At 36.5% G+C, this 24,891-nt stretch overlaps 1 protein-coding gene across 1 annotated transcript in view; it reads left to right on the top strand.

Moving 5' to 3' along the window:
• The window catches only part of CHIC1 (cysteine rich hydrophobic domain 1), a 66,943-nt gene extending 49,169 nt beyond the window's left edge, over positions 1–17,774 (top strand). The window contains exons 4-6 of the mRNA XM_004620908.2: positions 3,148–3,204; positions 9,450–9,509; positions 11,363–17,774. Of these exons, the coding sequence (XP_004620965.1) occupies positions 3,148–3,204; positions 9,450–9,509; positions 11,363–11,413 (168 nt within the window). The 3' untranslated portion in view covers positions 11,414–17,774. The remainder of the gene's footprint in view (positions 1–3,147; positions 3,205–9,449; positions 9,510–11,362) is intronic.
• The last annotated feature ends 7,117 nt before the right edge of the window (positions 17,775–24,891 follow it).

The raw sequence follows: 24,891 nt of genomic DNA, 5'->3' as shown, positions 1-24,891 counted from the left end.
TGTACATTTCCCACCACCAATGTTTCTAGTTTCCCTCCTGTCCCCCAGCCTACCTCTATGGTCTATGGCAGGCCATACACCTTCTTTCTCTTCTCTCTCTCTATCTCTTTCTCCTTTTGTGCATTATGTTTTGTAATACAAGTACTGAAAGATTATCATGTTTGTCACTTTACCTACTTTCAGCAAAGCTTATCTTCTTGGACTTTTAAAATTTTTATCCTTCAATGGGATTGAATTCCTTCATCTCTTCTTTGTTCTTGGTGCATGTGAGGAGATTGGTAAGGGGTGAGGGTTTATATTTGTAAAGACTATTTAGGGTTTAATGCTCTCTAATTCCAGACTGACCATAGCTCTGAGTTTGTGTATCTGTGAATTCGTGATAACAAGTGTCCCACAGCCGCTACTGCACTGAAGTCTAGCAGGTCAATACTATGATCCTATGTTCACAGATAATTCCTGATATTTGGCTATGATGTTGAAGTTTATAGCAGGCCTGAACAGTGACTGGGGCCATAAGGTCACAAGTGCCTAATAACAACTATGGCTCCAAGCAGGCTTACATAGCAAATGTGGGATTTTCATTTTCAGTACCCAGCAAAAGGTGTATTGCCAGCATCAGGCAGACCTGGTAAGTACCCTGGATACGGCGCAGCAATGTTTGGCAAGGTCTTTGACACCAATTTTGAACAGACCTGAGCTGCATCAAAAGTTCAAAATCATGTGTGCACCAGGTCACCAGTGCCTGGCAGCCTCCGGACTTCTCTGATTTTGTTACATAGGTCTGATAACCTCTGAGGAGTTAAGGTTGAGTTTCAGATGGGGCTATAATCTCAGTTACAGAGTATGTCCTCTAGGACTGAAAGAGGGTATAACATGTAATGTGGGAGGGGGCTGCCTTGCTAACTGACTATGCTTTGGGAAGTCTACAGGTGATTTCTGATTCTAGGTATTCATTCAGGCTGCCTGCTGTCAGTCGGATATGGACTGGAAGGGACTAAGTTTCTTTGGCCTGATATAAGCAAATGTCACTTAACCTTCTGTTGCTCCACCTTAACTTCAAAGGGGTGTAGCTTTCCTCATGAATTTGATTAAATGCTAGTCTTATGGACATAGCCTTAAAAGGCTTGTTTTTTGTGTGTTTTTTTCTTGATTTTCTCATTCTTTTAGCACTCTTTCTTATCTTTGGTTGTTGCTATTTACTGATCTTTTTGTATGTTGCTACCTACTTTATCTTCAAGTTCATTATTTGAATTTTTGTTTCCTTCTGTTCTGCTGTTGATCCCCACTCTTGTTGCATTTTTGTTTAAATTTCTGCATTCCTTAGTCTGTTATTTCTGCCTCACATTTTCTCATCTTTGCTGAATTTCTCTTCCATTCCTTTCTTCATGTCATGGAGCATCACGCGTGGGAGCTATTGTTTTGAGCACTTCCCCAAGTAGCTTGCATAGTTCTGCTGTACTCATCCCAGGCTGTTGTCTTCATATATCGATATAGGAGAGTCCTCCTTCTCCCTTTATAGAACTCCATCAAGGCCTATGTGGAGGCTAGAAATCTTTTTCAAGTGGCTAGTGTGGACAGTGTTTAATGTTTCAGTTATGTCAATGGCAATCAGAATGTTCTGGAGATTGTGTACTGGTGGTAGCACTAGTGTCAAGCAGGAATAGTGTCGACAGGGAATTTCAGAGTTCCTAGTTCCTAATGCTAGCTGTGGCACCAGGTTCAAGGACGCATAGTAGTGACTGAGGAATGCAGGGTCACCTATACCTACCAGTTACTGAGACAATAGCTGTACTGCAAAGGGTAAGAAGGCTTTCTGTTTCAAGTGTCTGGCTACCTCAGTAGCTGTTATGAGCCCTGAAAAGATAGGCCTCAGCCCTAGCTGTTTAGCAGCACAGTTATTCAGGGGCTGACTGGTAGCACAGTCTTTCTGGCTGTGTAGCAACAATCTACCAAAAAATCAGCATTGCTGTCACAGTTGCTCAGCAGCACCTGTGCTCCAGCCTACAACAGATCTCTGCAGCAAACAAGGATGTGTCTTTTCATTGCTCACCGGGCTGTATGCTGAGTTTAGCACTTTGGCGTTGCTGATGTTCTGTACCTGCCTAACTGTAGCACAGAGAACTGGACAGAGCTGGAGATTCCGTGCAGGGGCGAGTTGATGAGAAGGCTGGGACCTCAACCCCATCCAGTTACAAAGCTCATACTCCAGTGCTGATTAAATGCAGGGACTGGCTGTGTGCAGGGTGGCTTTTTAGGCAGTAGAACTCCATTGTGCAGTTGGCAGAGCACTTTCTGTCTGTGAGTGTGCAACGCCAGCAGTCAAATGTGGGCTGGCAGGGTTGAATGTCAGAAACAAACAGGCTTGGTAATTATCTCTCTAATCCCAAGGAGGTCTTGGTAGTTGCTAGGAGTGAAAGCAATTTCAGTAAGTTTCAGGAATTTGTCTTCAAGGCTTGTTGCCATAGTTATGAAAACTGAAACAGTATCCAATAGCTTGCTGTCATCTAAGTTGTGAGAGATTTTCAGGATGGCCCCCCACCCAGGGCTCTGATGCCATTTTCATGCCCTTTATTTTCTTGCCTCTAGAGCCCACGCTGATGTGTAGGATTATGCCAGACATTTAGAACAACCTCTGTCCTGTAAACTAGAGTAAGATTTCCTTTAGGAAATAGTTTGTTATTACAGAAACTTCTCTCACCCTCTCTCATCTCCCCATCTTTCTTTCTCATCATTCTTTGGTGCTGTTCCTTTCATCCTTGCTGCAAACCATTGTTCTTTTAGGTTGTGAGGTCTCTGTGCAGATTCATCCAGGTTTTAAAGTATTTTTGTTAATATCAAAGGACGAAGCAAACACATGTTCTCCCCATTTTCTCTTTCATTTTGAAAAGTATGCATTATGATTTCTTGTGTGTATGTGTGGAAAGATAGAGATAGAGAGGTCTTTTAAGAGTATAATACACATTCCTTATCTTTTAGTAGTTAACATCAGTTGTGGTATTTTTTTTGCTTTTTTTCTGATTTCCAGTAGAAAAACGATAGGAAGAGATAATGATATTTATTGATATGAAAAGTAACAGAAATAATATACACATAGTTCACAAAGTTTTTTAGCATATATTGTAACAAAATTTTGATTCTTTCTTTTAGACCAGAAGATCAATTCAGAAGTTGCTGGAATGGGAAAATAACAGATTATATCATAAGGTAAAAACATTTTTAAAATATGTCCATTTATATATTTGCATTATTAAACTATAAAAGTGAAATTTTCTCAGGCCACCAAAGAATAGATTACACTCAGGGCTGGAGAGATAGTACAGTGGGGAGGACTCAGACCTTGCATGTGGCCAACCCGGGTTCTGTCCCCTAAACCCTGCCGGGAGTGAGCCCTCAGAACAGAGGAATGAGCCCTGAGCACTGCTGGGCATGCTCCCCACCCCAAAAAATAACATATCAGCTTCTCCTTTTTAGTGTATACTCTTTACAACATGAAAATATTTTCTGTGCTGTCTTTCTTAAACAGTAAACAGAAAGTTCAGGACACAAAGTAAAATTATTTGCGTTTTGAAAAAAAAAGTAAATAAGTGAACCAGATCATGACTCTTACCCATTCCTAGCTGAGGCACCCTCTCCTTCCATGCCATTCCCTACTTCCAAACCTTATATCATTTTTTCACATGTAATCTCTATGATTAGCCTAGCACTCAGATACTCTAAGAGGACCAGAGCATCTTATAAATACAATCTCCCTCACCTCCCTTTAAAAAGTAAACACAGTCGACCTGGTTCGATCCCTGGTATCCCATATGGTCCCCCAAATCCCATCAGGAGTGATCACTGAGCACAGCTGGGTGTAGCCCAAAAACAAACAAAAAATGTATTTGCTCAGTTTACTTGATATTACTTGAAATTAATTTATAGTTAGAAAATAATTGTGTTTGGGAGAATTAATAGGCTGATATGCTTGCACTTTTGGTAAGTTAGTCTTGATATACAGAACTCTTGTATTTAAATTTGGAGTTTGAGTGATTAAAACAGAAAGGTTTAGAGTTCATGAAAGGAGCAAGGATGTTCCTAAGAGCCACCGGACAAGTGACATTCAGCCTGGCCTCAGATGTTTTTCTGGTCACTAGTTACTGAAAAGTGACCAGAAACTGGACTCAGAACCATCTCTCACCCTGGATCAGTAGGGAACAATAAGTGCTCTGTATGCACTGTGTAAGATGAGCAAGGCAGTTCATTGCTACCTCTTTCTTCTTTAGAGATACCTGGCAGAGTAATGAACATTAGCATTTTTAGCAAGCAGTAAGTTTTCTTTTAAATTTAGGATTTGATATCCCAGAATCAAATGTAATGGGTAACTATAAGTTTCTTAGATGATTTGTAAACACATATCCCTCCTACCCTTTCCAACAGTGGCCAGGACACTAAGAAAACATAGTTATTCACCAGCTCTGCTACTTTTTATCCAGTAGCTACTATCATCAGAATTAACTTCTTTGGTTCTTCCAGGAAAGGTAGCATATTGTTCCATTGCATGGAGACTAACAACAATGGGCTGGATTTCCTGTGGCTATAGATTGGTTCTATGGTAAATAATAAACTGTGTTTTCTGTCTTCCAAAATAAGCAACTAGATTTGACTTAGCAAAACATAAAACTTAGGAGTTGGAGTGATAGTACAGTGGGTAGGGCATTTGCCTTGCACGTGGCATACCCCCAGCATCCCATATGGTCCTATGAGCACAGCCAGGAGTAATTCCTGGTTGCATGAGCCAGGAGTAACCCCTGTGCATCTCCAGGTGTGACCCAAAAACAAAAACCAAAAAAAAACCCATAAAACTTAATGTTAAAGCTTAAAATGTTAAAGCTTTTTTGTCTCCAAAGTCAGTTGTTTTCATGTCTTGACACCTGTACCATAAAAATGATAAAAATAGTAAATTCTTTTAGAGCAGCGGATGAGGGTTTTTAATATATTGTTACCTGTGAAATTGATAATCATAATTTTCATTGAAGTAACACTGCATTATAACACCGTGAAACTTAAAGGTACATGTCAGTTAAAAATCAACATTATGTATATATATATACTACATTAAGTCATTAAGTTCACCACTAAAAGTCCAATCTATACTATACATGCACGTGCTTTGTTCTTATTTACTTCTCCCTTTCCCTTTGTCTTTTGTTAACTACTAATTGGCTTTATACTCCAAATCCTATGTTCATTCTATTTATATCTCATCGGTTAGTTTTCTCTCTATATGCCCTATATGAGTGAAGTTATATATTTGTTTTTGTCTATCTTATTTATTTCATGAAACAAAATACCCTCTAGATTCTTGAATAATGTTGCAAATAACGAGATTGTCTGCTGAAAATTCAGATATGTGGGTTTTGTGGCTGAAATCTCCAGATTTTCTTGGAGTTGAGATGGGCTACCTACCCCCACTTCCCAATACTCCTGGAAGCACTGGCCATCACCCCCATGAACCAACTCCAGTGCCATCATGTAAGCTCTACTACCAGCCTTCCTTCAGAGACCCATAAATAAATCTCAAAAGAGATCGAAAGCCATCTCTTTTAATCTCGAACCCATGCATGGCTGAACAGACTGGGGTAAATCGGAGAGGGGCAGGTTGGCCTGGGGCCTGCCCAAGCAGAGCCCCCAGCAGCTGCTTGCTCCCACAATCCAAAATCGCTGACATATACCTGGTCTGACTCCACTGTCTCAGGACGGATCTCACTGAGATATAATTTGTTGAAAATTCTGATATGCAGATTTTGTGACTGAAATCTCCAGGCTTTTTGGGATCAGGATAGGCTACCTTCCCCCACCTCCCTGTATTTCCAGAAGCCGCAGCAGTCATATCCACACCCCAAAGCAGCCACCCAATTGAAAAGCTACTCCAGCCTTACCGTCCTGATAAAAATACTGAATGCCCTGAGCAAACACCATGACCTCTTAGCACCTGTATTGCAAACCATAATGAACAAAAGAAAAAGGAGAGAGAGAACAAGAAGGAAAGTGCCTCTCAGAGGGAGGCTAGGGGTGGGCGGTGGGTGTTGGGGGATGGTGGGAGGGAAACAGGGGACATTGGTGGTGGGAAATGTACACTGGTGGAGGGATGGGTGTAGGATCATTGTATGACTGAAACCCAATTATGAACAGCTTTGTAATGGTCTATCTTACAGATGATCAATTAAAAATTTTATTAAGTTAAATAAAAGTAATTTGGAGTTCATGCCCAATTCAGTCAGTTTAATTAGTGGCTGAATAAATAGCAGTACTGCTACATTTAAAAAAATAACAAGATTGGTTTTTTTAATAAACTGTATAATTTTCCATTATGTTTATGTACGACACCCTCCTTATCCATTCATCAGTCATTGAGAATTTAAGTATTTTTCCAGATCTTGTTTTTCATAAATAATGTTGCAATAAAAGTTTTTGTGTTTTTCAGATAAAGAAACAAATAAGGCAAATTAATTTTATATAGGACTTCTATTTTTAATTTTTTTTTTCTTTTTGGGTCACACCCAGCAATGCTCAGGGTTTACTCCTGGATTTGCACTCAGGAATTACTCCTGGCAGTGCTTGGGGGACCATATGGGATGCCGGGGATCGAACCCGGGTCGGCCGCGTGCAAGGCAGACGCCTTACCCGCTGTGCTATCTCTCCAGCCCCTATTTTTAATTTTTAAGGAATCTCCATCCAGTATTCATAATGGCTACACTAATTTATATTTTCAGGAATAGTATATAGGGTTTCCTTCTCTCCCCACTTGTTTCTTGTCTTTGGGATTATACCCATTTGCACAGGTGTGAAGTAATGTATCATTGTTTTTTCCATTTGCATTTCGCTAATGATAAGAGATGATGTATTATTTTTTATGTGCCTATTGTCCATTTGTATGTCTTCTTTGGAAAAATGTTCAGAGCCTCTTTCCAGTTTTTAGTCAGATTGTTTTTCACTTACTAAGTTTTATAAGTTCTTTGTATAGTTCATTTGACTTTGTCAGCCATGTAATATGTGTATGTTTTGCACACATATTACATTCAGTAATATGTCCCATTCAGTAAGATGTCTCTTTGATGCAGCTCTCACTCTGCAGATGCTTTTTAGTTTCCTATAATCTCATTTGTGTAATATTTTATTTATTTCTCTTACCTTTGGAATCAAGTCCCCAAACACATTTCTAAGGCTGATGTCAAGGACCCATTATTTCTGTGTTTCTCCTGTGTATTTAATGGTTTAGGTTTTATATTCAAGTCTTTAATCTATGTTGAATTAGTTTTTGTCTATAGTATTAGGCCATAGTCTAGTTTAATTCTTTTGCATGTAGCTATCCACTTTCCCATCACTGTTTATTGAAGAAACTTCTTGCTTCATTGTAGGCTTTTGACTACTTCAGTGTGAATTAGTCATCCACATATGTGTGGTTTTATTTCTGGGCATTGACTTGATTGTTATATAACATTAAATAACATCACCATTTTAATGATGTAAATTCTTCCAGCCTGTGGGCATGGAATCTCTTTTCTTTTTTGGTTGCTTCTTTTTTGTTCAGTGGAAAAAAGAGATTAACAATTAAAAGTTTTTCTGTGGTATCTTATTAAAATAGCAGACATGAATTTTTCTTTATGTTTTTAAAGCTACAGCTGTGCATGCCAAGGTCTTTCAGTTCTTTGGTTAAATTTACTCTAAGATACTTCATTATTCTTAATGTAAATCAGATTGCTGTCCCAATTTTTATTTCTGCTTGTTCATTGTTCCCATATAGAAATGCAGCTGATTTTTTTTATTGAATCACCATGAGATACAGTTACAAAGTTGTTCGTGATTGGTTTTCAGTCATATAATGTTCCAACACCAAACCCTTCTCTCTCTCTGTCTCTCTCTCTCTGTCTTCCTTCTCCACTTTTAGACATTGTGGTTTGCAATACCGTTATTGAAATGTTAATACATATGTCACTTTACCTCCTTCCAGCACTCAGTTCTTGTCAAGAGTGATCATTTCCAATTATCATTGTCATAGTGGTCCCTTCTCTGTCCTAACCGCACTCACCCACAACTTGTGGCAAGCTTCCTACCATGGACTTATCTTCCTGACCTTTGTTTCTACTCTCTTTGTGTATTATTCTCATACTATATTTTTATATCATGCAAATGAGTGAGATTGTTCTGTTTCTCCCTGTGACTCATTTCATTTCAGCATGATACTCTCCATGTTAATCCATGTATAAGCAAATTCATTTTTTCCCTACTGGCTGCATAGTATTCTATTGTGTAGATGTACCATAGTTTCTTTATCCAGTCATCTGTTCTCGGACACTAGGATTGTTTCCAGATTCTGAAAGTTGTCAATAGTGCTGCAGTGAACATTGGAGTGCAGGTGGCTTTTCTGCATTGTGTTTTGGAGCCCCTAGGGTATAATACTAAAAGCTCTGTTGCTGAGTCTTATGGAGTCTCAATTTCTAGTTTTTGAGGAGTGTCCATATCATTTTCCACAAAGGCCAGACCAGTTGGCATTCCCACCAGCAATGAATGAGAGTCCCTTTCTCCCTGCTTTTGTACCAGCACTGGTTGTTCTTGTTCTTTTTGATGTGTGCCAATCTCTGTGACATGAGATGATTTCTCATTGTTTTGATTTGCATCTCCCTGATAATTAGTGATGGCAATTGATTTTTAAATATTGATCAATATCCTGCCACTTTTCTTATGTTTCTAATTTCTAGTAATTTTTTGTTGGAATTTTTGAGATTTTCTATATATATTGTCATGTCATCAGCAAATAGTTTTACTTTCTCTTTTACAAATTGGATCATTTTGTATTCTTTTCTTATATAATTGTTCTTGCTGGAGCTTCCAAAACTAAATTGAGTAGAATTGGTGAGAGTGAGAACATATCCTTTGATTTATTTTGATCTTAAATAAAAGACTTTCAGGTTCTCACCATTTATTATGATGTTGGCTATGGACTTTTGATATATACTAACCTTTACTATCTTAAGGTGCATTCCTTCTGTACTCATTATGTTGAGAGTTTTTATCATAAAAATATTAAATCTATAAGAAATTTATTTATTATGTAAATTCCATATTAAGTTCTGTAATTCACAATATTGATAATGGTAGGATTTCATGCATCAGACATTCCATCACCACACTCTTCACCAGAGTGTAAGCTTCCATCCATTATTGTTCTACAAGATTTGTTTCACTTATATATTTGTTTTTTGAGGTTTGGAGGCCATATTTGGTTGTGCTCTGGGCTCCAGGTAAAGCAAGTGCCTTACCTACTATACTATATATCTCCGATCCCAAAATTTTGAAATGCTATTTTCATTTCTGGTTTATGTATTTGTTCCTGTATTGTTTCATTGATTTACTCAAATGTATAGTTAATCATTATAAATTGATATCAAATTTTAACACACTTTCTTTAGCTTGCTTTGCACTGGAAGCTGACTAAAAGGAAATGTGAAACTAGCAATATGATGGAGTATGTAAGTATGCAGTGGTTTTTAATTTAAATTTTTTATTTTTCTAAATGTTACATTGTACTTTGTTTATCCTTTGTTAGATCTTCTTAGCTTTTTTTTCACAGCCTAAAAGTTTTTAGTTTTTTTTTTTTTTTTTTTTTTTTTGCTTTTTTTGGGTCACACCCGGCGATGCACAGGGGTTATTCCTGGCTCTGCACTCAGGAATCACCCCTGGCGGTGCTCAGGGGACCATATGGGATGCTGGGAATCGAACCCGGGTCTGCCGCGTGCAAGGCAAGCACCCTACCCGCTGTGCTATCGCTCCAGCCCCAAAAGTTTTTAGTTTTAACATAGAGGAGTTTTATTTTCACTAACCTTCTTTAGACTTATAGCCAAAATAAAAATATCTTGAAATGTAGCAATTACTCAGATATAGAAAAATATTAGCTAGTTTACTCAGGTGAAGACATTGCACAGCTTTGATCTTCTTTTAGTATAGATATATGCTATCACATTTGTGATGGGCATAGCTTCTGTTGAACAAAATATTTCTAATAATATACTCTCATGAGACACTGGCACAAAATAGAAATTAACTTAAAAATTTCTAGATACAGGGGCCGGAGTGATAGCACAGCGGGTAGGGCGTTTGCCTTGCACGCGGCCGACCCGGGTTCGATCCCCAGCATCCCATATGGTCCCCCAAGCACCACCAGGAGTAATTCCTGAGTGCAAAGCCAGGAGTAATCCCTGAGCATCGCTGGGTGTGACCCAAAAAGCAAAAAAAAAAAAAATTTCTAGATATGTATGTCTATCTGGCTTTTCTTAGCTGATATTTAACCTTTCTTGGTTTGGTTTGGTTTGATTTATTTTTTGGTTTGGGGGCCACATCCAACTCAAGGCTTGCTCAGAGAACATTCCTGGTGGGGCTCAGAGAACCATTTGCCAGGGATCAAACGATCAAACTCAGGTCGGTTGCATGTAAGGCAAGCACCCTACCTGCTATATTATCTCCTCAACCTTTGATATTTAACTTTTCTGAAGAACTATATGTACAATTTTTTTACTGGAAGCTATGCAATTTTTATTATAAATGTTCATATGTCCAGTTTAGCATTTTCAGCATTCAAAAGATATGAAATTTATCCAAACTGAAATTGCTAACATACAGTATACATTTTACTTTATGGGGTTCCCAGGAAAGAACGTGGATCAGTTGCATGCAAGGCAAACACCCTGCTCGCTGTGCTAGCACTCTGGCCCGTCACTTTGAATACTTTTTGGGGAAATGTTCAAATGACCACAAATCTAAAACACTATACCTATAGAACCTCACATAATCTATTACACATTTATGTATTAATTTTATATCAATGTACATAAGTTTATAAGTAGGTTATTATTGTATTTACAAACCTTTCTTTATAAAAATGTCAAAATCCACTTAAGTTTATTATTCATAAAAAATAAAAAATGGTAATAATCAACCAGTATAAACTACTTTAATTGAAAAATATATAGGAAAAGTATTCTTTCTAGTCTATATAATACAACTTTAATCCCTTCTGTTCTGTTAAAGTAAAAAGGGAAGGGAAGTGGAGAAGAACATTATAATAGGGCTAACTTTTCTGTACCTAAAAAGTACTGTGAATCAGATAAAAAAAAAGTCTTTAGCTACTGTAAGACATTACATTTGCCAATTTAACTTGATTGCCAAGCTAATGATAACTTTTTGTAACTTAAAATATATTTCACTCATTTTATATGCAAAATCAAAACATGATCCTATGAAAATGATTATAGACTTTCTATTTATATATGTTGTTTGAAATGAAAATTATTTTGTCAATATATTATTGTTTGTTTTTATTTTATAGGTCATACTAATAGAATTCTTACCAAAATATCCCATATTCCGACCTGACTGAGGAGTTTTATTCAGTCACTTCTGTGTTACTTGTCATTTCCTACCCTTAGTGCCTTGTAGATGATTTTGGAATGAAGATGGTCTCCTTTGCTGTGTTCAACTTTCTCTTTATAATGGTAGAATATTCTCTTCACTTTTTATTTGAGTTGGTTTAATAAGAAATTTTGCACATCGTTTTTGGTTTTGTTTTTGTTAAATGATGCTTGTGTTTTGCACTCTCAATTTTTAAATAATTTCACAGAAACACATATGTATATATATAGAGAGATGCTACTAAAGATAAAACATCAGTGCTGGTGTTTAAAAAACAAAAATTTGTCCTGAGCATGCTGCCTTATAATACTTTTCATACTCACTGTTTCTAAATATGCATCACTTTTCTAGGCAACTAAATGCTCCCTATCTCTTACTGAACACACATAAATAAGCTTTTGTTAGCTTTTAGAAGTGGTTCTACTCTTAGCTGCTTATAAAGGACATGCAATTAATAGCACTGGTTTTGTCCTGCACTTTGCTAAAATATCACTTATGTTAGTGGATAAAATATTTAAACTCTTAAAGTCTTGTAAATATTGTCTCTTTGCATAATGCAAAATGTGATGTGCCATGGTTTACATAATGTAATATTATTCTTACTGTATTGCCAAAATTCTGCATAGATTTTAATATGAATGAAGTTTGCAAGCATCCTTTTGAATGTATAAATTGTTAACATGCTGTTTTATGGCAAAACCATAATAAGTATGTTAAAATTTTCAGGTGTTAAGCATAGGGTTGCCCTTTGACAAGTGGATTAAAATTGAAATTGTCTGAGATATTCTGCATTGCATCTAAAATCTAAGAACCTTATTTTTTTATTTACTTCACTAGTTTCCCTTTTCCCTCCATTTCTACTTGGATAAGATTTTGACATCTTTCACAATGCCACTATTCTCACTTCCCTTTATGTATCACTCATTTGAAAATTTGCACAATTGTGACCTTTCAATCCTGGGGGGTATGTAAACTTCCCTGTCCCCCTGAAAGCCACTGTTAATCTTGTGGATTTTCTAACATTCTACTTCGGAAAACAAAGAGGTAATTGAGAAATTGTACCTATACAATAAGAGAGTAGCTGATTTATATTTGCTTAATGTTCTTTATCCTCTCTCTCTTAGGATTTTTTAAGACATGGATAAAATAAGGAAAAACAAATAGACAAAAGTATTTTGCTTATAAATTCAACATACATGTAGAATACATTAGTATTTGCATATTTCCCCATTTCTGTTCATAATTAAGATGAGTGAGAGCACAACACTCGTTCTTCTAGATTTTGAACTTTCAACATAATAGAGACTTATATTATTAATTCAGCAGCAAATTATGCTTGAGGCATTCTTTGCAATTCATACTGCTAAATATAGCATTTAAATATTTAGTACAGATTAGTTTTTATTTCTCAACATACTTATTAATTTTAGTTAACTTTTTAAAGTAAACTTCCAGCCCAGTGAAAAGAACAATCATTTCCTTGAACAAGATCAGGTTTTGTAAAGCCTCTTTTAAAATGTATGGCTACTTATAAATTTACAATCCCAGATCAGCAAAAGAAGATAAAAGAGATACTATTTTATATATGACAGTACGTACTTGCACAAACACTTTTCCACATCTTGTAGAACTACATTACTCCCCTGCTACCCAACCACCCAAAATCTTTAACATTGAAATGTTGTGTGTGCCTACAAATATCATTTTGCTGCTCTGCTGCAAAATTGAAGGTGTATTTTTATAGACAAGGTGAAACCTGAAATACCAAATGTCTTGTTTTATAGCTATGGTCAGGGAAAAATTGTATTTCTGATATATGTTTCAGCTAATTATCAGGATTTTATGCTTTAAATGGGCAGTTTAATACCAAAATCGGTTTCTAGCATAATACAAAATTTCAAATTGTCACTGATGAAAAATTATTACTTTTAAATGTCAACTGTGAATTCTCTTTTTTGCTGTAAACTCAAAATTTGACTATCCAGTAACCTTTTTCTGCAATGTGTGAATCATGCTTCATTTTTCTCAAAAACAACAAAAAATGTTAAATTATTTCCATGAAACATATTTAGACAGGAATAGAATATACCTGGAGGTGTCCGTATATTTCAAGCTATAATGACATCTGTCATTTAAAAAAACCACTTGCCAATATCTGCAGACTTTATTTTTAAAACTATTCTAATTGCTCTTAGATTTCTTGATTCATTACCCTGCTTGACTCCATCTTGTTTCCTTGAACTACTCAGAAAATATCCACGTTCTTTCTCTTTTTCTTTTCCTTTCTCTTTTTTTTGTTAGCCTTTCTAATATTACTGCTTTTCAAACTGTTTTCCTTTGAACAGAGCTAATTAGCAGCGGGCATTCTGGAATGCTCTTTGTAGTTTGTTTTCAAAGAAATTGGCAGCAGTGAATGTTGAAATGTCACAGTACACTGTTCTCATTAACTTCTCCCCAGTTGATCAAAACTTTTTTCTTTTATCCTCAAGATAGAACATACGTGGAGATTTCTATTTAGTTAAAAAGAATATTTGTGGAAGTTGGTTTTTAGGTTGAAGAAGATAATTTTTTATTTCCCCATTACATAATATTCCTTTGTGAAGCATGCTGTGTTAGTTTACACAGAAAATAATGTTAAGCCAAAGTATATAAATCTCACAAAGCTTTGAGATTACAAGTTGAAAACTGTTCTTTCTGTAACATTTCCTTATGTTTCTCCACTACCATTGCTCCTTTAAACAACTAAGTCATGGATAAAATGAGATAATTTCTAACCTTTTCCATTTATTTTTCCCCTTCTTTCTCTGTGTTAATTTAGGAAAGAGACAATTTAATAAAACATTAGAAGTAGGTGAAGAAGTGCCTTGTATTTTGAATCAAGATTACATTTTATGTTGAAGGAAACAGAAAAGATGAGTTAGTAGATTATTAGATGCAGACCATCCTTTTCAAATTTTACTACTATGCTGTATTTTTTCATTATTTAAAACCTGTCTCTTTGTTTTCCTTCAATCATGTAATATTTTGATGACAAAATATTACAGGAAAGAACTATTACAGAAACAAAACTAGTATAATTCTAATGCTAGTAAATGTGTAATTTGACATAGTTTAAAACTATAGTGGTCATTTATCAAACCTGCCCCAAACTCATGTAAATGTTTAATACACATACCCTTTGTATTATTATGACCTATGAAAATAATATCTGAACAATTAGTCTGTTAATATTTAACACAATTTTATTTTAAATTAAGCATTTTTGTTTTGTTTAATAATTTAATTAAACTTGCAGGATTTTTGTAAACCTTCAAACAAGGTTTTTAAAATTTACAAAAGCTTTAAAATCATTAGCATTTTGTTTACAAATGATTGAAAAATCATTACAATTTTATTTTGTCGACAAGTAAACCTCCACATAAAAAAATCAAACCTCCATACTTCAACAAAACCCAAACATTTTTTTTTCATAATTGACTGTATTGGTCTAGGCAGGTGTATAAATTATTCTTTTTTTTTTTTTGCTTTTTGGGTCATACCCAGCGATGCACAGGGGTTATTCCTGGCTCATGCACTCAGGAATTACTCCTGGCAGTGCTCGGGAGACCATATGGGATGCTGGGAATCGAACCCGGGTCAGCCAGTTGCAAGGCAAACGCCCTACCCGCTGTGCTATTGCTCCAGCCCCAAGTGTATAAATTATTGTACCTGATTAAGTACAGTAACTCAACAAGTTGGAAATACTTTTTGTTAATTTGCTTATGGTGTGCTCAAATTCATAGAAAGTAGTTCCTCTTATGCCTATAATGTTTTTTTTAAAAAAGATCCTTTTTGCAACAGTTGTCAAATTGTTCAATTTCATTTATATGGTGAATTGTTGGGAAATTTTTTATAGAAAAGGAATAGGTTTTATTAATATTATCTATTCGTGTTAATATGTGGGTATGTAATATGTACCCCAAATTTCCCATTCCTGATTCTGAGCCAGCTTTTTAATTTTAATGACGGCAACCTGAGAGTGTGTTCCATTTTCTGTGGACTTTTTCATATCTATAATATATGAGGATATGATCTAATACTGTAGGCTTCAGGCAAGATACATGTCAGTCCCTTCATCTGTAAAATTATGGGGTTGAATGTAAAGCTGGGAGAAAAGGTAGAGGTCACCTAACATTCTGTGATTCTCAGAAACCTTAAAATCTTTTGTACTCTACAGAATCTCAGAATTATTTTCCTTGATGGAAACTCTCACAGTGCCTTGCACAGGGTTTAGGTTTGATATGCCAACTGGCACCTAGCTGGTGTTTGTATCACACAGGATCAGAAAATTGATTCTTACTAGATCTCAGCCCATTCATAGTGATAAAAATGAATGCAGTTTCCCTAGGAACTAAGGGCTGAGGCCTGCTTTGCCTGTGTAGAATCTGCCTCTGCAGTTGGTATCAGGAAAGAATTATAGCTGTAAAAGCAAAGGATAGTATGGGAGGATCCATTTTGACATTGAGGTGAAAATAATATCATATCCTAATCAGCATCAGCTTCAGCATCTAACCATATTTCATACCCTCAAAAAGGTCTGTTGGATCAAACTGAAATGGAAATGAAAGGGGTATGAAATTTAAACACAAGCCGCTTCTAATTTAATTATTAGTTCTGCTGCTTAATTCCTCTGTACCTCATGTCTTCATTGTGGAAGTGGGGACAATAATCTGGACCTACCTCACAGGGGAATTGAGGATTTTTTTCATATATTAATGTGCATTCAAAGTTGACTGAAAGATACAATGGATATCATAATTTTGTAATTCCTAGATAGATTCCTTCAAATCTATATAGTTATGTTTTCTATCTCAGAGTAAGAAATTTCTCTTAAGAATGAGTGGGTGTTTTTTCCTTTTTTCAGTATAAATTTTGTTATTAATCCCCTGTATGTTAAGCATGTATAATTGTGTTGTATTAATATTTGCATTAGGGAGGAAAAGCAGGTAGATGTAAACTAGTGGTTCCTAACTTGGGGCAGATCATGATAGCAGCGAGGAAATCCATGAACCTTTTTTCAGCATTTCAAAAAGTAGCAGAAATCATACATTTACCCACAATTCTGCTTCCCAAGCCAATTAAGAATTTCTATGTATTTTGCTTATATACACTGTTAATTCTGTTAATATCTTTATTACACATTGATCAGAAACTGATTGGTAGTTATATATTTGATTTAAAAAGAGAGGAAAGCCTATTACTATGTTTAGCTTCTTAAGTCAAATACTTGAAAATGTGGGAAGAAACTAAGAAGGATCCTACTGATGAAAATGTTGGGAGTCACTTTTATAAAAGAGCTAAGGCTTTATCCACAGCTTGCTTACCTGTTTCCTAAATAATGAAATACTGGAGAGATTATGCGTGTATCTGTGTCTCTGTATCTGTGTTTTAGCTGTATTGGGCTATAACTTAGGTTAGAATTTGCCTTCAATTTTCTTTTGTGTTTCAGAATATTATAACTAAGCTAATTATTTGTGTGTATATGTAAATTCATATGTACACATAGAGAATTGAAAATGTAGAAAGTGGTATGTCATGTTCTAACATTGAAATAAATATCAATTTCTGAGTCTCAACGTAGTTCTGTGTGTAAACTCACCATAATGAATCAAGCAATAATTTTGCAGATGTTCATTTCATTTTATTTTTTGCTGTACTGGGAATTGAGCACGGGTCTCATAAGTGCAAGGCAGGCCCTTTACCACTGAGCCACATCCTTTGCCCTAGGAGGTTTTTTATTCTTGCTTTTCGTATTTGCTTTTATCTTGACTTGGTTTCTTCACATTCCACTTCCTGGTAAGCAAATCACTTTTTGTTGCCTGGATATTAAAACAAGTTAAGAAAGTTCAAAATTATATCATCTACAAGCTAGTTTGCCATACTAGAACTAATCATGTACAACTTTGAGTTTTGGCTACAGAAATAGGAAATTTGTGGATCTAAAAAGTGATCCTTGATTAAAACATCACAATGAAAAGTTAAGAATTACTACTTTCTGGCAGAAAATTCCTGTTGGGATAGTTTTACCAGAAAAGAAAAGTTTGTCCATTCAAAACAAGAACTTTCAAGCATCTTGTATTCTTACATAGCCTGTGGAATGAATTTATTTTTCTCCCTTGAGCTGGAGAGTGACTCCCTTGGAAGAACTTAATCTATATGCAGCTGTGCCAACACGAAGGATACCTGCCTCTGTGAAACTTTCTCTGTTGCTTCTGTCATTGTTCACTTGTCAGAACTAAAATTTTCTCATCTCAGGATGCAAAACTCAATAAAGTGCAAATCTATGTTAATTCATTGTGTGTTCTTTGATGCATCACATTGTCCTTCTTTCCCTTTCCTGTTTCTTCATCATTGTTCAGTAGTTATTTAAGGCATCCTTTCAAATGCCATATTTTACATATTTCACTTCCCATACTTGTTAATGTTATGTCTGACCTGGAAATAATTCATCCCACACATCAGCTTTAAGTCCTTTTTTCTGCCCAATGTTTGGTATTTGACTAATTAGAAATTTGGTTCTAAACAACTTTGAATTTTCCCCACATGCATACCTGCAGACAATAACATGAAAAAGGATTCCACTTTACTAAGCGTACATTTTTTTATTCAAAAAAATATGAAATGTGAGTTTACTTGGCAAAATTTTTGATTCTTCACTCCTTGGTTGGCTGGTGTGGGAGCACACTCTGTGATGTTGAGGGGCAACTCCATAAAGGGAACTCTATCTCAGTCTGTGCTCAGCTGTTGCACCTGGCTGTACTCAGGGAACCATATGGTACCAGAGTTTGAAATAACTTGAGGCACGTATAAGTAAACTGCATGAGAAATTTTAGTGTAAGCCTCATCTGTTTGACTTAGACTCAAGCTTATTAACAAGCAATATTATTAAACTTTAAAAAAAAACTTATGCCAGAACTTGTGAAAATTCAGCAAACCAGCATAATGTACACTTACAAAAATTATTTAGTATCTTTGGTAATTGTACTGAACATTTCAAAAGGACTTTACTCTTCAAAATGCTAAGCAGAGATAACAAACCTACAAAGAAGTTTCGTGTTCAATTAAAAGTTCTGATTTGAAACTATTTGAATGCTCTGAAAATCTATACTTTTCATTAACAAATCCTTGCATACGCTGTCTGGGAAATAATTTGAAGTTACTCTTTAAGTATGATTAAGTAATATTGAACATTTCACAGGATACTTCTTTTAGCTAAATGTTGAAATTTTCCTGGTAATACAAATATTTCCTTTCATAAATCAGGGGATTTGGGAGGGATGGAGAAAGTACAGAATGTAAGGTGCTTGCCTTGCACAGGCCAACCTAGGTTTGATTCTGGCATCCCATGTGGTCCCCCAAGCACTACCCCTACCCGAAGTGATCCCTGAGCTCAGAGCCAGGAGTAACCCCTGTGTGTCTCTGGGTGTGACCCAAAAACCAAAAAATTGTGGATTGCAGCACCAGGTGGAGGAGTTGTGTAACAATATCGGAGGAGGGACGCCTGAAAAAAATTAAACTTTTAAATTAATAGTAAATTATTTGTTTTATCTACCCAGGGTCACATGAAATTTTCAGACATACAGGAGTCATGAGGAGAAAGCTTAAGTTGTCCTGATCTTGACTACACTACCTTTGAGACTGATGCCTCCAAATGTGTTGACTTTGAAAAGATGATCAAGGGCCAGACCGGTAGTACAGGGACTCAGGTGCTTACCTTACATGTGCGCAACCCAAGTTCAATCCCCAGCACCCTGTACAGCTCCCCAACCCTTGCCAGGAGTGATCCTAGAGTGCAGAACTAGGAGTAAACCCTGAACACTGCTGGGTGTGGACCTCCCACCCCACCCCTCAAAAAAGAAAAGACGATCAAATCTCAGATCAAACCCGAGACAATATTAACAGGTGCCACAAACATGAACCAATGTGTTCCCAACTTGTTCTCAGCAGTTGTATCCTTCCACATGCCTCCTGCACAACTGCTTCCGAAAACTTCAGTACAGATCTTAGTACCTAAGGAAAATAGCAGAGACCAAATAGAGATCCAAGGAACAGCTCCACTTGCTAGAACATAAATGTACTTGAACTCTAAGTTACTAATACACATAGGAAAAGGCACGCAAAGATTATAACACAGCAACTTGAAACCTCAAGGGAATATGATATCACAAGGAGGATTACATCTCCAGAATTCAGCATCCAACATGTGGAGCGTTACAAATCACATAATAATTGTTATGATAAAATCAAAGAAGTGGAAGAAAACAAAGGCAAGTCAGAGTGGTACCAGGAATTCAGAAATGCTAATATATAAAATAAAATGGGGAAAAAAGAGCTCTGGAATAAGTTAACACAGGTAGAAACTGAAGCTTTAAGAAAGTAACAAATTTGGGATGTGAGGAGTTAGATAAGGTTACAGAAACAGTAGATTGAAATGAAGGATCAAAGTAGTAAACCTAAGTAGTAGCTCACAGATAGGCTGGAGATATAGTATGATAGATAGATAGATAGATAGATAGATAGATAGATAGATAGATAGATAGATAGATAGATAGATAGATAGATAGATAGATAGGTAGATAGGTAGATAGGTAGATAGGTAGATAGGTAGACAGATATAGTAGGGTGCTTGCTTTGCACGTGACCATCCTGAGTTGGATCCCTGGCATCCCATATGGTCCCCCAAGACCACCAGGAGAAATTCCTGCGTGCATAACTAGGAATAACTACTGAGTATCGCCAGGTTTGGCCCCCAACCAAACAAAATAATAACTCAAATGATTACAGGTGGAATAAGGGGAAAAATAAGTTGTGAGGATGGCACACATAAAAAATAATAGGAGCAATCTGTGTGACAAGAATGTGGTTTAAAAAAAAGCGACTGTCATCCACTGCTGGTGGGAATGTTTTCTTGCACAACCCATGTGGAAAACAGTATGGACAATCTCTCAGTAACTTAGAATTGAACCTCCATATATCCCAGCAATTCCACTTTTGTTCATCTCCCACTAGGATTTAAAGACATTCATTCAAAAGGATGTATGTACACCATTATTCATTGATGCATTTTAGTACACTGGCTAAGATATGGAATCAACGTAGGTGTCCAGTGGCAAGTGAATGGATTATGAAGATATATATGTATATAATATATATATATACACACAACTTCAAGGAATGATGAAATCATGCAATTTTCTGTAACCTGGTTGGAACTAGAAGATGTGAAGTAAGCCAGAAGAAGAAAGATAAACTCAGGAAAATCTCATTTATCTGTGGTATACAAAATAACTGGAAGAGAAAATGTAGTAAAAGAAGCATGCCTAGATGGCCCTTGACCCCAGAATTTAGAGAGAAGGATAGAGGGGGGAGAAAGAAATCAAGGGGGATAGGAAGATTAAGGGAAGTAATTGAGTGAAAGGGGTCAGGGTTTCAGTTATACTGGTGATGTGGGAGAATGGTGTAGTTATATATCCAAAACAGAGTCAGCAACATTGAAAACATGAGAACTAAGCCTCAACCACCAGAACTTTGTAATGTGCCTGTCAAAGTGGCAGGCAGGGTGGTAGAGAGGTGAGTGGGTATAGGGATCGAATATGGGAAAACTGATGGAGGGAAGTTGACACTGGTGGTGGGATTGGTGTTGAAATATGCCTAAAACTCAACTATCAATAGTTTTAAAACTCACGGTTCTTTAATTTAAAAGTTATTTTACAATTAGTTGTAAAAATACAAAATTATGAGAACTATGCAATTTGGGTCATGAGGATACACTGACAAAAAAATAAAAGTGGAGACTTTAGTCACCTACTTAGAGCAAGAGAGGAATCATCTGGACAGAAAATCAGAAAACAAAAGTCTTAAATGAAAAATTAGATGATATGGACTTAATAGCTCTATAGAACATTCCACCCCACCAAATATCAGAAAGCAAATTCTTTAAAAGTGCTCATAGGTGGGGCCGGAGCGATAGCACAGCGGGTAGGGCGTTTGCCTTGCACGCGGCCGACCTGGGTTCGATCCCCGGCATCCCATATGGTCCCCCAAGCACTGCCAGGAGCAATTCCTGAGTGCAAAGCCAGGAGTAACCCCTGAGCATCGCTGGGTGTGACCCAAAAAAAGCAAAAAAAAAAAAAAAGTGCTCATAGGTGCTGGAGCGATAGCACAGCAGGTAGGGCATTTGCCTTGCATGCACCCCCCGAGCACCCCAGGAGTAATCCCTGAGTGCATTAACCAGGAGTAACCCCCATGTATCGCTGGGTGTGACCCAAAAAGCCAAATAAAAAAAAAACATTCTCAAGGGTAGTCCATACGTTTGGACACAAAACAGACCTCAATAAATTTATGAAGGTTTAAGTAATATCAGGTTTAAAATAAAAGTATGAAACTAAAAATCAGGAAAGGAGGAAACCACAAGCGTATGAGGAATAAATAGCATACTACTAAACAATTATAAGTCAATAAGGAACTAGAAAGTAAAATAATAAATTACCTGGAAATAAATGGAAATAAAGACATGACTTAAAATCTCTGGGATTCAGTAAAAACAAAACCAAGTTTAGAGCAATAAAGGCCTATCTCAGAAAACAGTATGACTCACAAGTAAGAAATCTAAATTTCACACTTAAAAGAACAAGGGAAAGCAAAAGACAACACTAAAGTTCAATAAGCAGATAGGGAAAAACTTAGGCAGAAAACAATAGGGAAATCAAAAAGACAATCTAAGAGATGAACAAAATAAAAGTTACAACAGATACTATAGAAATTTAAAGGGCCATAAGAGATTGCAATCATATGCATTAAATTGGAAAGACTAGAAGAAATTGACAAATTCCTAGAAACATGCAACATTCCCAGACTAAATTAGTAAGAAATAGAAATTATGAACAGACCAAAAATAAGTAATGAAGTTGAAACTGTAATTATAAGAATCTAAAAAGAAATGGACTGGATTGATAGTATAGCAATTAAGGTGCTTTTCTTGCAAGCAGCCAACCCAGGTTTGATCCCTGGAATCCTATATGGTCTCCCAAGCATGGAGTGAACGCTGAGTGCAAAATTAGGAGTAAGCCTGAGCATCTCTGGGTGTGGCCTAGAAAACAAGCAAATAAAAAAAGCAAACCTCAAAAACAAGGATCAATGCAAGGTGGTGTCACTATAATGTTTCAAAAAAATAGCAATTTTTTTAGTTATTTTATTTTTAATTGAGAGTCAATGGTTTACAATGCTTAATGGGCTGAATAAATAGTATAGCGGGTAGGTGCTTGCCTTGCTCAGAGTCCCAGTGGGTTCAACCTCCAGCATCTCATATATTCCCCTGAGCCCCACCAGAAATAATTCCCACATGTAGAGCCACATGTAAATTCTGAGCACCACCAAGTGTGGCCCCAAAAAAGCAACTTTTAAATCTCCCATAACTGCGGTACAGATTTCCTAAATTTAGTTGCTCAGGTGCCTTGCTACAAACTCACAAAACAGAATTCCTTGCTCACTGCAGCCCATACCCTTAAATTATGTTCAAAAACTTAGCCAGGTATTCAAGAGTGTACTGAAAATCCTACAGGGCCTGTTTGAAAATGTATCTATACAGACCTCATATCACCATCCAGGCCTACTTAAATATAGCACGGAGATATATTACCTCCCCACCCATTTTATACATTAAGCAAGAACATACACCCACTCAAAGTTGGTGCCACAAGCCTTGCTAAACGCATCACACCAAAGGTCTAGTGAACTTTAGCACTACAATTGCTCCTAGGTGCTGGCAAACAAATCCTCCAGTAGCTACAAAGGACCGCCAGCTTACTAATTAGCTATTCTCAGTACTTGTGACCATAATCCAATTGCTATTCAGACTGATTCGACTTTGGCACCAGAACTTCCACCTGACACCAGCAATTGTAAACCCTGGGTCATAGTACAGAGCAGGTAGACCCTAAAATTATAGATACTACACAGTAGTTATGACATCAATTGAACAGTGTTTGCAAAGATCCACACAAAGTAAGAGACACTGTCATTATCTTAAGTTCATAATTATCAGCCCCCAAACACTGCCATGGCCATGGACCTTTACCACTATACCTCATGTAGCACCAGACAATGAAATAGACGAAAGCACCCACATCCGTGAATGTAGACAAAAGCCAGTGAAGAAACACAAACACAATATAATTTACTAAATTCCCCCCAGGGACCACTTCTAAGTGCCATTCTCTTTTTGGTAAGAAATGCATTTTCCTCATTTTTAAAATTGAATCACCGTGAGATATAGTTACAAAGTTGTTCGTGATTAGGTTTCAGTCATACAGTGTTCCAACACCAGTTCTTTCACCAATGTACATTTCCCACCAACAATTTCCCCAGTTTGCTTCCCACCTTCCACACCACCCCTGCCTCCACAGCAGGAACTTTTCTTCTCCTCTCTCACTCTCTGCATGGACATGGAGAATATCACGCTTAGTAAAATAAGCCAGAAGGAGAGAGACATAATAGTTGCATCATTTGTGGGATATAAAAAAATAATATGAAACTAATATCCATGGCTATTATTTTTTAATTTTTTAAATTTATTTGTTTACTTTTAGCATAGTAACAATAAGTCTCTCAATGAGAGACGTTACTGATGCCCGCTCGAACAAATCGATGAGCAACGGGATGACAGTGACTTTTAGCATAGATGAAAGCTACAATTGTCGATACCATTCTAGAGTTCAAATTGATTAGATAACAAAACTCCAATACTAAAATAAATAATTAAATCAATTTTATGTGAAAATTGTTATATCTGATCATGTAGCTATTAAACTCTTGTCTACAAATTTATTAAGCTGTTTTTGCTACTTGACTTTCTTTGTTATTATTTTTGTTTGATAAGTTTGGTGGTTTCATTGTTACTTTTCCATCTAATTTGGTGTGCTTCTACTGGAATTTCAATATTGAGAAATTTGGAGGTATCTTCATGGTCCAGAGATGTCAGGATCCATGGTCTGGGCCAATGAGTTGAAATAACCGTGGCTAAGGGAGGTGAGCATTGCTTCTGGAGCTTCTAGAAGTACAGTGGATGGAGGGAAGTTGCATACACCAACTTGGAGAAACAACAGAGTACTCAGCCTGGGCACCAGAGTAGCTGAAATTATTCACAATTTGACATCTCTGCAGAGAATATTTGTGAAGGAGTGGAATTAAGCCCTTGGTTTGGCTGTGGCACTGGAGTTTGGGTGTGGCCACCAGAGCTTTGTCAGGGTGGGTACTTGGCCAGTACACCTCCCCAGAGCACCCCAGAACTTTTTCAGCCCTAACCAACATTCTTAATGATGCTCACTAAATGAAATCCGGGACAATAAATTTTAAAAGGACAAAGTATGAAATAAAAAATGAGAAAAATATAAACAAATCATTGAGCTA

This window comes from Sorex araneus, chromosome X (genome assembly GCF_027595985.1).
Source record: "Sorex araneus isolate mSorAra2 chromosome X, mSorAra2.pri, whole genome shotgun sequence".
NCBI classification, from domain to species: Eukaryota; Metazoa; Chordata; class Mammalia; order Eulipotyphla; family Soricidae; genus Sorex; species Sorex araneus.
Note: the sequence above shows the minus strand (reverse complement) of the source record. Positions and strands in the feature narration are given on the sequence as shown.